This window comes from Anabas testudineus, chromosome 4, assembly GCF_900324465.2.
Source record: "Anabas testudineus chromosome 4, fAnaTes1.2, whole genome shotgun sequence".
NCBI classification, from domain to species: domain Eukaryota; kingdom Metazoa; phylum Chordata; class Actinopteri; order Anabantiformes; family Anabantidae; genus Anabas; species Anabas testudineus.
In genome coordinates this window covers 1,560,879-1,579,533 of record NC_046613.1, presented here as the reverse complement: position 1 = coordinate 1,579,533, position 18,655 = coordinate 1,560,879, and the positions used below count along the sequence as shown (strand labels likewise).

The 18,655-nt window shown below is 39.4% G+C and overlaps 1 protein-coding gene across 1 annotated transcript in view; it reads left to right on the top strand.

Moving 5' to 3' along the window:
- LOC113152801 (cadherin-2-like) overlaps positions 1–5,490 on the top strand; it is a 75,952-nt gene extending 70,462 nt beyond the window's left edge. The window contains exon 16 of the mRNA XM_026346249.1: positions 1,502–5,490. Within this exon, the coding sequence (XP_026202034.1) occupies positions 1,502–1,708 (207 nt within the window). The 3' untranslated portion in view covers positions 1,709–5,490. The remainder of the gene's footprint in view (positions 1–1,501) is intronic.
- Positions 5,491–18,655: the final 13,165 nt, after the last annotated feature.

Here is an 18,655-nt window from a genome sequence, read left to right as displayed (position 1 = left end):
CCTCCTCTCTTGTATGCTCCTCTATAATCCCCCCTTCTCTCCTTCTCCCCCAGCACTTCCTAATGTCCATCTCACCCATCCACACACACACAACCGTGCTTCTTATCACTCCCCTCCCATCTCTCTCCTTAGGCTGCCTTCAGACTTTCACTCTGTGTGAAGTGTGTTGGCACAAAGAGGGAGGCACTGGGGGGGGACCCACTACCACCAGTATCCCACCATCTACAAGAAATCTAAAATTTTGGAAATACTAATTTCTGTCAGTGTGAGCTGCCTGTTATCTTTATCCTTCCAGAGTCTAGGTCATCTGTGTTTCCAATGCGCCCAGCGGCTGATAGCATTTAGTGTCCCACACTGCTGCTGGTTTAGTGAAACCCTGTACCAAATACAGAACTAAACAAAAATAAACCAAACAAATACAACATCTAAACCGAATTGAGGATTTCAACAACCTACGCCAACTGGACTTCCCAGAATGTATTCCATTGCCTCACTGTTGCCGGCTACAAAACCCACATGAGCCTATCTTTCCTTCTTTTTTTGAAATACACAAACATCTGGCTGGCTTGTGAGTGGAGGGCTGATATTTCGAGTCTCGCTTTTGTGAAGGGAAACTCGGCTCCTGTCAGATGGTCTGCAAAGGTCAACGGCAGTCATCAGATGTGATTTTAGTGACTTTCCCATGGGTTTACCACTGCTCTGCTTTGCTATAAAAGCATGAACACAGGTTTCTATAATACCCTTAGCTTTACCATAGAGTACTATAGAAATATTACAGGATTACTGTAATCCCGCACTAGATATGGTCAAAGTCTTGTAGCTCTGTCAACCATAAATTCTGCTTCTCTCACAGATCCTCGTGGAAAGCTCTGCTGCAAACATGACTGTGTCCTTTTTTAATGAACTCAATGTTGGCAGCTCTGCTTAGCAAACATTTTATGCGGTGTTTAGTGGTTTAGAAGTGATGAGTATGGAACTCCAAGGATTAACTTGCAACATTAGTCTGGTATTTATGCACATGTTCTTTATCACACATTGAACACAAGCAGCATACTGTACTGTGTGTGTTAAGGTGCTATCGGTGATATTACTCCCCTGCCTTAACAACTACTGATAAAGTGCCACCAGGCAACCAATTGAAGCGCATTGGATCTACTAGACATGAGTTGTCACCACTAGTATGACTGTAGACTGTGGTACTGCATCTTTCATGGTGAATTTGTCTTAATGTGCAAGTGTCCTGCAGGATCTAGGTGAAATAAAAAAGTAAAATTATTCCCTAATGAGTTTTAGCCAGCCTCCACTTCTCTCACCTTCCTGTCTCTTCTACTTTTCAGTAGGATTATGAAAGAAATCCAGTTCTTATTCAACATTACGTGCCAGGTTAAGCTCATGTACACTCCTCCACACTGTGGCAGTCATGGTTTTTGAAAGATATCTTCCCATACCACTACTATTTGTCCTTTGCTCACCGTTGTGTTTCCTTGGCTTTTTTCTCCAGGGCCTGAAGGCAGCAGACAATGACCCCACTGCTCCCCCCTATGACTCCCTGCTTGTGTTCGACTATGAGGGCAGTGGCTCCACCGCCGGCTCCCTTAGCTCCCTGCATTCCTCCTCAAGCTGTGGCGACCAGGATTACGACTACCTTGGCGACTGGGGGCCCCGCTTCCGCAAGCTGGCCGACCTGTACGGTGGAGGGGATGATTAGCGTTGCCGAGTCCCACTGACGACAAACCCCCCATCCTCGCCCTACCTCACCTTTGCTCCAAGGCTCAGGTTTGGGTGCGGTTAAGGATATGGGGGTGAACACAGGGTTTCGGCTCAGCACTTCTGTATCACACACAGGACAGCTTGTTCAGAGACTTGCTGCCTTTTGCGGACGGTTGATGACACTTGGGACCACGCTGCCTCCTGGCCTAGCAAGGCCAAGCAGCGACTAGCATTCATGGACATTATCATCTGAGTGTTAGCCTGTGAGCTAACAAATGTGAGCAGCCAGAACAGTGTGCTCGGAGGGCATGTTGTCTCTGTGATGGTTTAGAGCTACTACAGCCATGCTAGAGACGCTCATTTACACTTGAATCTCACAGTACAGGAGCACTGGGGTCAAATGTGCCTTTTTGTACATTTTTTTGATTGTGTTCAGTCTCAGTTACATATGTTGCTTTAAAGCTCCTGCAACAGCAACTGGAGGAGTGCTTCGCCATGATAATGGGTGCATATGAGTGTGTTTGAGTTCCACCGTGTTATGTGCATATGTGTGTGGGTGTGCGTGAGAGCGTGTGTGAGGTATTTCCACAGAGACACACTGGATGGACGCACTAAAGGGCAAAGCCTGCTACCAGACGCCTTGGATGATCCTACTTGCAGAAACACAGCTTTATTGTACAGCTCTGGGTATAGTCAGGAAACAACAACCACACTCGCAGCGTACGTGACAGTGTGTAGATCTAAATCAGTCACACAATCCCTGAAGAGACAGCCTCCTCTAGCCATGAGCTTAATCACTACTGCTGTCCTTACACATAGTATATGACACAAATGAATGCCTTTCTCTGGGACACCACAGATACATTTGAAGCATGTCTGTTTCGCTACATAGCTCTGGTATTAATGTGACTCACTGTGCTAACAAAGCCAGCAGAGATCAGAGGGTTTTTTCCCACCTTTTTCCCCACATTGATCATTCAGCATCACATCACATCAAGGCTTTGACTGAATGGTTCTAATGAATGGCTGACTTACCTGGCTTTCAACACTCTCAGATAGTCAAGGACAATTAGCACCAAGGTGAATTCAAGTAACTATTCAAGTAAAGTCAAACTTTTTTTACAAGCAGAAAATGTTACCCATGCTGCAGTTTGAATAGTGTGGTCTTTGCTGCACTTTCACAAATATTATGTAAATTAGCATATTTGCTGGACAAAATATAAAACTTAAGGGTGGTGATAAAATGTAATTTTCATTTACACTATCTGTTATATGTTTGGGGTCACTTAAAATGATCAGAATCATCAGAAATACTCCGTAAACATTGTTCATGTTATAAACAACTATCACAGCTAGAAACAGCTGTTTTTATAATGCAACTTCTACATAGATGTAAAGAGGCACATCATCAGCAAACGTAAGTACTGTGTTTCAGTGGCACATTGTTTGCTAATGCAGGTTTATCGATTTAAGGCTAAGGTTATCTGATCATTAGAAAAACCTTTTGCAATTATCTTAGCACAAAAGAAAAGGTATGTTTTCATGGAAAAAAGAAGATTTGTAAGTGAACCCAAACGTACAGACAGTAGTGCATGTCTGGGCAGATTTTCAGAAGGTTTCTCACAGATATTTTCTAGAGAATCAACCTAAATATCAAAATGTCCACTCGCACAAAAGAAAAGGTACAAGAAAGATTCAGATTTTTATACTGTATAAAGGCATACATGTGATTACTGTTTAACCTAACTTACCTCATATGGCCAGACACTATTAGAGTATAGCTTTCTTTCAAATGCATAGAATCTGTTCTTCTGTGTTTTGGAGGTAAACTATCTCAATGTCTATGTTCAAATCAATTCCTTACTGAATCTTTTCTTTATGTTCTTGGTTTTAAGGTGTCTGCAAATGAAAATGTGACAAATGTGATAATTCTGCGATGCTGTTAATAACAGACATAGAAGATAAATCTTCAAAAAGCTGTATTTGTAGAATCAATAAGTTCTTTCTTTAGATCATTCTGTGCTGATCTTCAGAACTCTGCCTCAGTCTAGCACTGTAACACGCTGGTGTTACAGCATATACTGTGAGTTGCAGCAGCACAAGAACGAGTTCACTATGTGGACGTGTGGTCTTAATTTTCCATTAAATTTATTATTATATCCTATATATATTAGGAAAGTTAAGACCACTTTACACATCCGCCAGTGACAGTGAAATAACCACCTATTTTTGGGTCTACTCACACTGGCCTAACAACCCTATTAAGATCAGTCTAGAACTGAAACCAACCTGGGGGATAATTTTGAGGTATCGTATCAACTTGCCTCAGTCTGAAGATACGATTTGAATGAGTAGTGAAACATCTTGTCTTAACAAGAAAGAAGTCCAGTTATTATGACTCAACTTCCAGATCAGCAGTTTATTGAACTGATATCTGCTGGATAGTTCAGCTTTGTGTTTAGTTTGTACATGGAAGAGGAGGAAGCTCATTTAATGAGGTCAGCGAGTTGCTTAGCACCACACACTACAGATATAACACTAGGTAACCAACAGTGTCAAAACTTCCGTTTGTAATATAATCGAATTCTGATGAGCCATTTTCCAGCATCTGTTTTCAGAAAAAAAAAAAAAAATGAAAAGGGAAAAAAAACACATAAAATCAAACTTGTCCTGTTGGAAAGGTTCAAACAAACCTCACTAGTATTACTTTTTTAAAATGTGAACTCTTTCGATTAATGGAAATCGCTCATGTGGAGCTTCTTCAGATACCCATACTGTATACTTCTGATATGGTCCGAATGATTTGGTCCAACAGTTGACATGCTGCAGCCTTTTAAGCTCCTCATCAATCAGTTGGTCCCTGTTCCATTTCTGCAGAAAACAGAAACTCTTTGTAATTTATTTTTACTCATGTTATTTTCTCTGTGGCAGCAAACCACAAGTCATCATATACTACTGAAGGGCTCACAGTTTCTACAAGAAACGGACGTGAAGGAGCTTTCTAGCTTGGCAGACATCAAGGCTGGTTTAAGGGGTTTATAGTTTCTCCATTCAGCAAACATCTGCATAAATTTCTTAGCTCTGGAATATAACTTTACTTGTTATAAATAGGGAGGAAACTTCATAGTTCACATCAGTATAACATATATTTGTAATTATTGCAGCAATTCTGAGTTTCTATACATTTAAAATCTGACAGGAACATTGTCACAAAGTTTTACGTGTACTGCAATTTAAACATCCGGCACCAATCACTGCACCAGTTTTCCACAGTGGTAAGGCTGGATGAATAGGTTTTTCTCCGGTTGAGTCACAGCCTTTGACAGTGTTGTTTGCGGGTTTCTGTTGCTGACAAGCAGACAAAACCCAGAGCTGTACAAAGATCTGCATTTTGCTAATTAGATTTTCCAAAGCTGGCGAGAAGACGTGTACAGTAATGCTAGACTTTAGATAGATACCTACTGTTTTTTGTTTTTGCTTTTCTCACAATGTAACTTATGCAGCTGATTGCTAATAAAGGGAGTCATCAGTTCTTGTTTTGTAGCAAAGATACTTCTTGATACTCTGCTGTGGTGGATTAAATACAAAAAAGTTTTTTCTGTCTGCTGATGATTTGCCTTAGTGTTCTCTGGTACTCTACAACTGGCTACTCACTGTAAACTGAAATCTGTACAGACTGTATTTTTTTCTCTTGTTGTTCTTTTGGCTGTGGTCTCTGAAAATGACATGCTACTATCCTGAATCCTTGTATATGTGTAATTTGGATTACAAATTAAAATGTTTTTGCATGTTTTTATCTTTTTATTATGGGAAAACACTGTTTTTTGGAAGTATGTCAGCAATCACATAAACAAATGCACACACACACACACACACACACACACTACTTACACAGGTTTGGAAAGGGGGTTGAAATCACACTCGTCACCTACAAAAATCAATGACATTTTAAAGCAGCATAAAGTGATTTTTTAGCCACCTGGGGCCACAAAACATAATTTTATTAGAGATGACCTGGGCTAATATGGGCATAAATCAAAGGTTCGGTTCTGGCTATAAGAAAGTCAATCAAATATTGATTCTGATATACTTTTACTGTACTGCTGCAGTTTTAACCTGAGGGTCTTGCCTTCTCTGTTTCTTCTCCTCTAGAGTGTGCTCTGAAGTGAGCTTGGACGTTATACACTGCCTCTTCCAAAAAAAAAGTCACACACTCTAACATTTCATTGGACCACCTTTAGCTGCGATTATGGCACACATTCGCTTCGATAACCTTCTGCAATGACATAACATTTATTCCTGTCCAGAGTTGCATTCATTTTTCGTCACAATCTTGTATTGATGATAGGAGAGTTGGTCCACTGCACAAAGTCTTCTACAGTACATTCCAAAGATTCTCAATGGGGTTAAGGTCTGGACACTGTGGTGGAACAGTCCATGTGTTAAAATGATGTGTCATGCTCCCTGAACCACTCTTTCACAATTTAAGCCAGATGAATCCTGGCATTGTCATCTTGAAATATGCTTACACTGTATGTCATCAGAAAACAAAAAGTTCATTAATGGAATAACCTAGTCATTCAGTATAGTCTGTAGGTAGTCAGCTGACCTCATTCTTTGGACATATAACGTTGCTGAACATAGACCTGAACAACTGCAGCAGCTCCAGATCATAGCACTGCCCCCACAACTAAATTCTTCAGTAGTAGTGAAGGGATGAGCAATTCATACAAACAGATGAAAAGAAAAAGCAGAACAGAGTCCTCTTTACACCTTTAAACCAGTCTCTGTGTGTTCACAACAAGCTGAACGCTCTGTGTGAAAATTAGTTTTTGTAGACTTTGAGGCTCGCGCAGACCTTTTTTCATGTTCAACTAATTATTCAAAGGCCAGTATTCCCTCTCATTTAGCTGTTTTTGATCTCCACCAACTGCTGAGGGGTATCTGGCTCTTTAGCTGCCCAGTGTGTTCACCAGCTAGTTTCTCACTGTGTCTGCAGAAAGGGAACTGTGGGTGAGATCTTTTTGGTTTTATTTCGTTTTTTGTATGGAGAGTTTTTTCTCTGTACCAGCTGTTTCATGCTTTGGCCAAAAACAAAACTGTAAAAGGGCTGAGAAAACAAAATTTGCTAAAAGGTTGGGGATAATTCTCTTTTATAATTGTGGGTTCACCACTTCTACGGATTTTTCTTCCACATTATACCTTTGATTTATTGCTGACATAAAATAGAAAGTACTAAAATAAAAAGGTAATATTAAAATATTAAAATATTGATTAATGTAGGATACTCCAGTGATTTTATTTTACACTTCCTTCATAGTATAAGCAACTTTAATTACCATATAGGTTGTTTGTCCCAACCCTCTCATGTGACCAAAGTCACCATTTGTCAGGCACCAAAATAGCAGCTTATGTAATTTCTTTTGACGCCAAATGGTCTAAAATGCTGGACAAAATGAAGAAAGTGATTTAAATGTTACTACTCTATATGATGTTTGTCACATGACTTTCATCATGTGACTGGATTACAACCGGGTTGTGATTAGGTATAAAGACATGTGGGTTAGGTTTAAAAACTATACTAATAAATATGGTAAGGTTAAAGTGTCGCTTTTTAGCCTTAAAAATGACTTTCTTAACATAACATACACATAATGTTTGGAGTAGTCACAGTTGTCGCTAAAGTTGTCTTACTTAACTTTCCTTTCCCTGTGTTAGTCCTGTCATGGCAAACTAATAGAGATCAATAGTTGGTCACCATGTAATATTCACTGCAGTGAAGCTGTCCAACTGTAAAACGTACATGTTAATTGATTTTTGCTGTTGATATTACAAATGATGTACAACGTGTTTTGTTTTTGTTAGTTTTTCTACAGGAGGACAGTCTCCACTAACTAGGTAACCTGGTTTTAGAAGTCATCCTTCATCACACCCCAACCTGCTTAAACATTTTTATGTACATTTGTACATATGCCGACCTAGTTCTCAAGAATGCCATATCTAGAAATCCTTCTACTGTCGACTTAGACATATAGAAGTTTTCATAGTCATAATTCATATGGCAATTCATTTGTCAACTGACAATTCAATATGTGATTTTGTAATGCAATTTTAAAATGTATTCTATTTATTGGTAATTCATTACCAAGAGTGGCAATTCAATTCTCAATTTCTTTAATTAAAAGTTTAAATAAAAGCTCTATCAATTGCATTTCATATTGCCATGGGATTTTTGGTTTCAAATGGCAATTCAAAAATGCATTTTGCAGTTGGCAATTCAATGTGCAATTTAAAAAAGAAATACTCATGCACAAACTTATTAGAACATGAGTCTGGACAGGCGTCTTAACTATGTCACTGGTTAGCAGAGGCATACAAGTGCAATGATGTAATTCTAGTTGTTTTTGCAGTCTCCAGACCCAATCTAACCTGGATGGTGTTATCTCATCTGGCCTGATAAAGCTTCTCTGGAGGCACAGAAAACATTTGGAACTGTTTTCCAGACTGAGAAACAACCATTAAAAACTTCATTATACTCTACTTGAACTTTCAATTAGTTTAGGGAGAAACAAAGTACCTGTGCTTTCCTTTGAAAAACAAACAAAAAATATATGATTTCTCTGCTTCTACCTGAAAAACTCATTATGTCATTGTTGTTGGCAAGTGTAGTTTCCAAAGGATTATGGAGAAACACGCTTTTCTAGTCATACATACTGAAGGTGCAAATGACTGTGTTTTTGTATTTAACACATGAACAGGATGCAATGCATCTGTGCTTACATTTCACACTGCTGCATCACAGGGTGTGTGCTCTTATTTAGCTGTGTTTTATGTAATTATTACAACATAATTCATAGTGAAAAAGCAGAGCACACAAAGACGAGTGTGACATTTTTTATTCAGGACTACAGGTGCTGCTGATTCACACTCGTACTGTGTGTCAGTGTGCAGTCTCAACACTGGAGACGTGATGAATGTGATAGCATGTGGAGGGAAGAAGAGAAAACATGACATGATCTACAAATACAGGAAACACAACAAAAAAAAAAAACACACTGCAAATACAGACAGATACAACTGTTTACAGAAATGCTTTGCAAATGCGCAAAAGTTATGTTGCAAACAAATAGAACCCAACCAAAGACAGAAATGTGCTGCAAATACACATAAAAAAGCTTCTTCTCATTATAGTGACACATAAATGACGTTGACTATCCTTCAGTGGCGGACATAAGAAAACATGTATTGTTTCTCTGAAGTTAACTCCTGTATTGTCTGTATTTGTTTGTTTTCTAAACTACAGTGGGTTGAACTCTCAGGGATGAATGGTTTAAACTATGAAAATGTAAATGCTGACTATACCGCAGGAAATAGAAAAAGGAAGCTGGGACAGTGGTGTTAAACTACCATCCACCCACAGCCCCTGCTTATTGTTGCCATGGTGACTGATGGATCCTTTATGATAATCATAAGCTGCTTTGATTATCATGTTGTGTTCAATCAGGTTTCCTCCCACAGTCCAGTTAAATTGAGCATAAACCCTAATGTCCGCTGGATGCAGCTGCTTCACGTTCTGGCCACATCTTAACTGCACCCCCAAGCAGCACATTAACAAAACAACAGAAAAATCAGTCAGCTGAATAACAGACTGGAGTCCTAAAAGGCACCCAGTGGACATCTGAATCATGACAGAGACACGGCGAAGCTGGGAAGAAGTCCTCAGTAGGCCCCATTTCCTCATTAAAGTCTCAGCTATAATTTGAGCAAGTTGACAGAGCTGTGTGGGAGCTACAGCCAAACAAAACTGTCAACGAGGCTTTCATCTAAGATTATCAATGTTTTCACTGAACAACTTAATTATACTTTGTAAAAATAAGCACATTTAGAGTTTGATGCAAATTGTCAAATCCCAGATTTAGTTTTTACTGCATTTTAGAAAATGTCCCAGCATATATGTAAATGGAGTTTGTATTTAATATATTGAGAAGTGGCTTAAGTCTTGAACCAGTCAGTCATTCTGACAAAGATTCTTTAAAACATGTTTGATATTTGTGTGACATTGGTGACCAGTGGCGTCATAACTAAGAGAAACATAACATAACATACCAATCTCAACCAAACTATTTGCTCTTAATTTGTATTTTTTTAGCACTAATTGCCTCACAAATAAACCAGGGATTAATGACATATACAGTCAAGTTGCTGGTTGTTCTTCATTAAAGACGACAAAGTAATTTGTATTTTCACACACTTTGCGTGATTGTGTACTGGTTTGTCTACTCCTTGCTCTTTCTGCCTCTAGTCTAGTTTCTCCGCAAATGAAATTCAGCTCATTCAGTTTGAGCTCAGGTGACTGACTCCACCACTTTACCCCGAAGCGCTCTTTGTTTGGGATTGTTGTCCTGCTGAAAGATTAAATGTTACAAAGAGTACTGATGCATTTGACTCAACCCGAGCACACAGAATGCTGCCATGCGCCTCTGCATTCACCCAGTTGCTTCTGTAAGCAGTGAAATCATCAATAAAATACCAAAGTGACAGTTCCACTGGCAGCCATACATGTCCAAGCCATAACAGAAGCAGCAACATGTTTGACAGATGGGAGGGGGGTGCTTTGGGTCACGGGTTGTTCCTCTTTCCTCCGCTACTTTCCTCTTTCCATCATTTTGATGGAGGTGGATTTTTGTTTCAGTCCAGTGAACTTTGTTCCACAATTCTCCCTACCCCCTTTTCTTTTCTTATGTTTCTGTGAACTGCAGCCTGGCCTCTGTGTTTCTGAGGCTGAGCGGGGTTAGCGTCTCCTGGTGAAGTCTTGTATTGCCGGCTGACATGTACCGACTTGCTGTGCTGTCACGAAGGGCTTTTCTCATCTTTTTCAAGATCACATCTTTATTCCTATTGAGAATACTCGACCCCTTCCTGCAAAGCACTCTGTCAGGATCTACTTTTGCAAATTTATTAAAGCAAAAAAAACAATCAAACAATCAAATAAACCTGTGTACACCGCTAAACTTTGATAGTTAAATCTCTGTATGAGTTCTTTGAGGTGTGTGCCTTTAAACTCTGTCCGATAAGTTCAGTCATCTCAAGGAAAAATGAAAACAAACAGGACGCACCAGAGCACAACACAGAGCTACAGCAAAGGGGTTGAATAGTAGAAATGAGAGATGTCCCACATTTCTTTGTTGCATTAATGAAAAGTTCATTTGGTCACAATTACTTTTAGATCATATTTGCTGTTGCTGCAATGTTTCTGTCATATCTGTCATAGTATTACTAAACTCTACTTTGTTAGATCCTCTGTCGTCACGCCCATGTCTCTGCTCTTTGCCAGGATGTTGTAATCTCTTTGTTTGGACGTTGATTTGATTTTTGGTTTATGGACAGAGTTTGCACTTTTGTTTCCTGTCTTCGAGTTTAGTTTCTAACGTCATGCTTATGCCAGTCTTATGCCATCGATTCAGCTCAGTGTTGTCCCTCCTCGTAGTTCATAGTTTGTTTTTGTTTTTTGTCTTTTCTTTGTTATATTCTGGTATCCAACAATTGTTTTTCTCTGTAAGAGCAATTTTCAGTTCAGCCTTGTTTTCTCCCGTGCTTCGTCATTAAAATCCTTTTTTTTTCACCTTACATCTCTGTGTGCTCTGTGGGTCTGCCATTTTGTATAAATGTGCCACTAGCTGAAATTCTAAAGAGAATTTCTAAGAGACTGTGTAGCTCAGCGGGTTACTGGTTTCTTTAATCATTTGTCCCGTCCATCCTGTCTGCAATCAATACAAGACAATATCTGCATTCTTCTATCGGTGCAAAAATACATTCTAACATTCAGTATTTTAGCACAAAACTCCCCATTTAGGTTTCCATGGACAGTCACTGTAGATTTTGGCCCCTATTTCTTATTTTATATGGGGGCCAATACACATTATATGGGGGCCATTAGATTTTGTATGGCAGTCAGCCATCACAACTAAGTGCCTCACTCTAAACTTAACCCTAAGCCTAAAACCTAGTCCCAGTCAAATTGCTCTTTAAACACTCTTCTCATTGTGTACACTGACTAAAATGTTAGTCACTTTGTAAAATGTTAGTCCAAAGGTTAAAAATCCATGCTGCTCTTGATTAATCCAGTATTAGATGTATAAATAACACAGTGGGAGCAGGTTATGAATACAGCTACACCACAATGCACCAAACACCACAGCTTGTGATAATGTTGGAACAAACCAAAGACTGACACACATTCCAGCATTGGTATTCAGGGTGTGCGCTGCAGTCTAGTCCTCAGCAGAGCCTTGCTTCTCTGTGGCAGCTTTAAATCCTCTTCTTCCTCCTCTGGCATTTTATCTCCAGTCCGACATGAAACACACAGAGCGACTGCGTTTTCCAGGCCCAAGGGCACGTCAGCAGTATCTTTCTCCAGCAGTCAGCCATCCACAGAGGTGCAGCAACATTCAGTGAAGGCAAAGCAAAGGAAAAACCCATTCCCTCTCCTGAGATCGCCCACAATTACACAAACTCATTTGCCTGTGTGTATATGTTCAGTCATTAGAGCACAGTGTGTTTATGCACGTGTACATAGGTTTTGAAAATCTATGTTTTCAAAACGCCTATGAAACATGGAGATCCATAGCTGCAGAGCTGTCTGCGGCTCAATGAAACAATGAATAACTCTACATTAAAAGGAGGTGGTGTAGCTGTGAGAGAGTCAAAGACACTTCTGAACTAAATGAGTGTTGATAAAATGGGGAATTAAAGGCACCTCAAACGATCTTCTAGCACATTTAAACGTGTATTAGTGACTTTCTGGTAGTTATGAGGACGTACAGTCAGTGCACATTTGAATACCATGAAAATTTAGTTTTGAAATTGTACATCTTTTACATAAGTATTCACACCCTTGGTTCTATACTTCATGGAAGCCCTTGGACAGTAAGTCCAGGTCTGAATCTTCATGGGTGAGTCTATACAAGCTTCTCACACCTGGATTTTGGCAGTTTATCCCACTGTTCCTGACAGATCCCCTCAAACACCATCAGACTGAAAAGGGAAGAATCTCTGTCCTCATGCTCTCAGGGCCTTTTAATTACTATTTAACAAAGTCCAAACAGACTGTTGGTTCCATCTAAACCTTTTTACCATAAAGGTATCATTTATGGAGTGTTCGACAAGGTTCTTCCATCTCTGCAGAGGACTTCTGAAGCTCTGTTACACTGACTGTACATGAACACACACACACACACACACACACTGAGAAAGTGTTGGACGGAAAGAGAGAGAGAACAAACTAAGTGACCCACCTGCATCACCAGCCTTATGGCCCTTCTGCTATTCAATGTTCCCCCATAAGCCATCTATCTATTTAAGTGCTGCCACTGAAGTCTGCTCTTGATTTAAAAGAAATTTCATAACCATCAACAATCATTTGTTCCACTTATCCTGCATCAATAATGGAACACACACTGTTGTGCCAGTGCAGCTGCTCAGGCCAAGTTAACTGTGGCGCCAACTGGATAGTCAAGACTACAAATTCTCTGGTGCCTAATATTTCCAGCTAATTAAATCAGAGGCTGCTAAATGTTGCTGAGGACGACTCTGAATATCTTTATAATCCTTCTGAAGATTCTCAAGAATCCCATTATTGCCTTTTTTCCCAATGTTTTTACACCTTTTCAGACGTCACAAATTGACAGAAGAACAAAGACAAAACAAAAAAGTAAAAGATAACAAATGACAAGAGATATGAACAAATACTCAGTACTCATAGCCAGGTCTAAACAGATGGGTCTTTAAACCACCACACAAAAAGCCCACAGATTTCACAGCTTTTTGTTCAATTCTCAACTGAGAAAAGCATTTTTCAAATGCTTAAGCTGAAATCTCAGAACAATTAGTTTGTTAGGTACATGTGTGCAAGAGTAAATATCTGCAGAAGAATCACTTACTGATCAGGACAGACGAGTTGATCCGAAGCAAATTGTCAAACTCTTCACATCTTCTTCTAAAACCTTTCATCCTTTGAGCATCATGTTGCAAAGTAATCCATTCAAATATTAAATACTGTCAGACATGTGCAGTACCAATGCAGGGTCTGATACAGCTCTGTTTAGTGCTATGGGCTGGGTTTTTTGTTTGTGTTCCATTCAGCTTTCTTATTAAGATGTAATTTTGTGGATATCATAAGTGAATGGTGTTATAATAACTTAGATGGAAGGTGGAAGAAAGAATAATCATCTTCTTCTTAGGCTGAGAAACAAAAGTTCTGAGCTTGGCAATACACATCCCATGCTCATCAGAGAATCAGAGCCTGAGCAACGGTCGCACCAAGATGTCTCACTTGGGATTTCACAGATGAGGAGCCTGAAAATTATGCACAGCTTCATTCATTAAAAAGCCACGTTGCACCGGAACACAATAATCCAGTGACTACATTTCTCAAAAAACACAGCTGAAACAGGTCTGAACTGACAGAAGTCCGTGGACGACCATTGACATTCACATCTGACACCAGAGGTAATATTCAAACAGAGACAGAGGTTAAGATTTCTGCTCATACACCACCTGTTATATGTGCCTGTACTTGATGTGTCTGTATATGAGAAGACAGCTGAACTCCATCATCCATATTCAGTGAGCTGATTGATGAAGCTTTGCTGATGTCAGACCCCTATAACATGTCAAAAAGGCAGTGTGACAATGCCCTGTCCTCTTGCTGTAAGGACATCGCATCTTATAACTTCTACAATGTGGTAATGACCTTTTAGAAAGCCAGAGCCTCAACCTCACTTTGACCATTGTACACTTTCCTCTCCTCCATCAACAATACAAGCAGAAGCACGTGCATGTATGATATCCAACATTTCCACGTGTGTTGTTGGCAGCTCCCATGCCGTTTCCTGCGTGAACAGTGTCAGATGTTGCAGGACAGTTACTGTATGGCGTGATCCTCTGAGCTGTGTGTGCTGCTGGAAACCCAACAGAGTGAACTCCTCAGGGAATGAAAGCACAATCCAGTTCCTATCTTAATCCTCTCTCATTTTTCTCCATCGCTTTCTGACTCTCTGCCCTGCCTACGTGTGCATGTGTGCGTGGGGGTGTGTGTGTGTGAAAGTTTGACAGATACGGTTTGTTGAAAACAGGAAAACAGATGCTAATATTTTTAAGTGAAACAGCTGGTACATGATGGTTGTTTCCATCTAATATTTAGCATCTTTTGTCTGATTGAAGAGGAATTTTGCAGCTCGATCTTTAAAATGCAAGCATGTACTGCAGTAATACTCGGGTTATTAAGTGACAAATGAGCTGTGTCCCACTGCTGCTTCTCTAACTGATATCCTGCTTTTAAATAAATTACATGCATTATTTCTTTATTTTTCTTAACTCTGAGATCCTCCGTTATTCCCATTTTTGTTCCCTCTCTGCTGTGTTTTGGGGAGTTTGTACAAATATTGCTGGTTGGTGGATTCAAACTGCATATCATGGCAACTTTTTCCTGCTACTCTGCGTCTTTCAGCTTTTTTCATGTCTAACACAATGAAAATGTGATTTCCCCAGAGTGCTCCTCTCCTCCAGGCCACTGAAACATGAATCAGGCCTGCACACTGTAGCTGCTACTTTTTCTGTGAGATTTAAATTCTGTCATGTGTCTATGAGGGTCTGCATGCATGTACTGTACCATCTGCCTGCACTCACATGTCGGCATTTGCAGACAGTTGCCAGATTTGGACCATACCTGGCTCTCAAAATCCAGAATATGTGACTTCCCTCTGGGCATTCCTGAGATATTGCTGTGATTGTCACAATGATCAAAAATCATAAAGTAATTTCACACATATAAAACTGTGTGATACTGAAACATTTGATTTAAACATAAAGTAGCTAGTTTGCTTAGTTTAGAGGGAAACAGCCTGGCTGTGTCTGAAGGTACCAAAATCTACTTAGTAACACCTTTTCAAATTAGTCATTGAGGTTTAAGAGGTCATTCGTGGGAACATGCTTACTAATACTAGTTATTTAGACTTCAAAACTTCACACCCGCAGGTCTACTTAGAGTTTCCGCCTTTTTACTTTTGTACTTGATGGGTTTGCTAGCTTCCATAAACTCTGCTATTGACAGCTCCTTTTCCAGACAGCTCTTTTCACCAAATCTAATCAGATAAAATATGACTGCTGTCCTCCTGCCGGCAGAGGTGGAAGCAGGTTGGCACAGTTACAAAGCCACGCAGCTTTACAGGGAGGTGGTGGAGTTGGTGGATGGATCAATGGATGTGCAACTTTAACAGGAATGGTACACGTGAGGTTACTCTGACCACCAAAGCTCAAAGCTCAAAACTCATTTCTTCTCCTTGGCTTTTGACCCAGTATGAGAAGTTGGCTTTAACAATTTTATTGTATTTTATTGTATTTTATTCCTTTTAGTTCTTTTATATTTTAAAATTTTATTTAAATGTTTTGTTGGTAATGGCATTGTGATTGCAATTTTATTATGTTCTATCGTTTTATTTTAAATTGTTAAGCACTTTGGTCAGTCTGCTGTTTTTAAAGTTCTTTATAAATAAAGTTGACTTGACTTGACCAAAATCTAATTAGTTCATCCATGAGTCGAAGCAGAACTGCATGCCAAATTTGAAAAAAAAATCCATCTAGGCATTTCTGAGATATTGCATTCAGAAGAATGAGATGGGTGTGAGGTTAAACAGTGCACCTGACCTTTGACCTTAATCAACCAAAATCTAACCAGTTAGATCTTCTATAAATCCAAGTGGATGCTTGTCCTAATGATACAAATAATACACAGCTGGCAGTTAAAGAATTAAAGAAAACACAGAGAAGTACTTTACAAGGTGCGACTATACTGTATGTAGACTATGTATCAGGTGTTTGCATTATATTCATTTATTGAGCTACTACCCCTCAAACACAGAGATTTGACCCTAGTCAACACCACTTTCTTACGTAGCTAATTAGCACATTCAGAAATTGTGAGTGGCATCTTTTTAAGTACAATCAGATTCATGAGTTTGCCTTCAAGGATGGTTGTACCTCCTTATCTTGTTATCATGTAGAGCGACAGCTGCATGAGCTGTAAAGGAGACAGCTACCTTGTTGAATTTTGTGATTATTCTGCACTGTTGTAACTCCTTCAGGGTCTGTGACACCATAGCAGTGTACTTTCTGCTTTTGCAAAATGCTGTAATGATCAATCGGTTCTTTATGGACAGGTACACCGTCCCAGTCAGCTAAGGTACGATGTAAACACTGAGATGATTACTGTGTGGCCAACAGTGTGTCACTGCTTTGAAAACTCTGTCTCCGTTACAGTTGTTGGCTCCTTTTGTTGTTATTTTATTTAATTTATACTGTTTCTTGATCTGCTGGTTTCATAACTTATTGATGTAGCCAGTAAAAAGCTACTTCTTAGAAACGTCTTTAACATTAGTTTTAAAATGACTGTAGTAAACAGGAGGATTTGGGATCATTCGATAACCAGCAAAACTCAGTAAAGATAACAAACTCCAACCAGTAACGTCTAGCAGAGCATGGTGTTTGTAGTGAATTCTGCCAGCAGGGTATTTTACCTGTATTGCTGTACATAACTTATCCTTCTAAAATGTGACTACTTTATTATGATAAACAGAATTATATATATGATATATATATACAGTATATGTAGTATATTTCTGGACTCTGTTGACAGTATATTCCCCACTAGCAGTTTATGTTACTCCCCTAACTTTGATGCTGAGAAATCTGGTCGGTGGTCAAAGTCATGAGTTTAAGCCACAATTTCCACAAGCAGCAAGTTGTTTAGAGCTCAAGATCAGAGTTGCAGAGAATTCAGAATGCTTTGTTGTTGCAATTAGGCATTAAGTACAAACCACAGTTGTGGACATCATCCAAGACTGAACCAGCATCTAAAACTACAAAAAAAAGCTGCTGAATTTCTGCAACTTGTAGTTTTTAGCCTTCAGTTTACTGTTGGCGGGAGATGCAACCAAATTTTAAGTTTGATGATGGTGGTTAACCTCTCTGCCTTGCAATAATCATTTTGAACATATTATAACTCTATAATACTGCTGGCTAATGGTTCAACAGTTGCCTATTTCTGCCTCCAGCAAACATGGAGCACCATGATTATTCATTTGTGTCCACTGATAAATCTAAGTGCAACATTCACTCTCTATAAGCTCAATTTTTGCTCTCTTCTAACTTGTGAGAAAAATGTCTGGCTCTTTAGCTGCTAGAGAAGAGGAAAACCCACCACTCACCAACTCCTCTGGCTCTAAGAGGTGTTTCTGCTTGTTCCCAAAACAAAATGTTCCCAAGCTTCAAAGAACAATATCTGTCCTCTACCGCATAAAGCAGAGCGTGGGTACAGCCATTACAGCTGGAGTGGAACTCATCTGTATTGTGCTGTTCTGTGAGACAGAACCTACCCAGGCTGCCTAAGGTGATGACCTCAGTTCATGGTAGCAGCCTCCCAGTAACAGGCATATGTTGATGACTGCTGCCTTTGACAATGTCATATAAATATTTTATTATCAAAGAGGGTATCACCTGTCATAACCTGGAGCTAATTTACAAAGACAAACACTGCTGCACTGTCTCTATTATTGGCAATTGTATTTATCAGAGTTGTTCAGAGTTGTTTGCATTTACTTTGACTCTCCCTACTGTGATTTTTGCTTTCATTTATTACCTGCCCAAAACCTAATGGCTGAATTTGCCAGAGTTTATGTTTCTTTGAACATATTTTAACATCTATGTTGATATCCAGCAGATATAGACTTGCATCTGAGTTGTTGGATATTTTATAGACATTTAACTGTGTCATCATGTCACCAGTCCTAGTGGCCACACCATCACTTTGGTAATGACTTAGCTGTAAATCTCATCTCATGGCTGGATGTTTTCTAATTCCTTGTATATCAAGAGAGAATGTCTTGTCTAT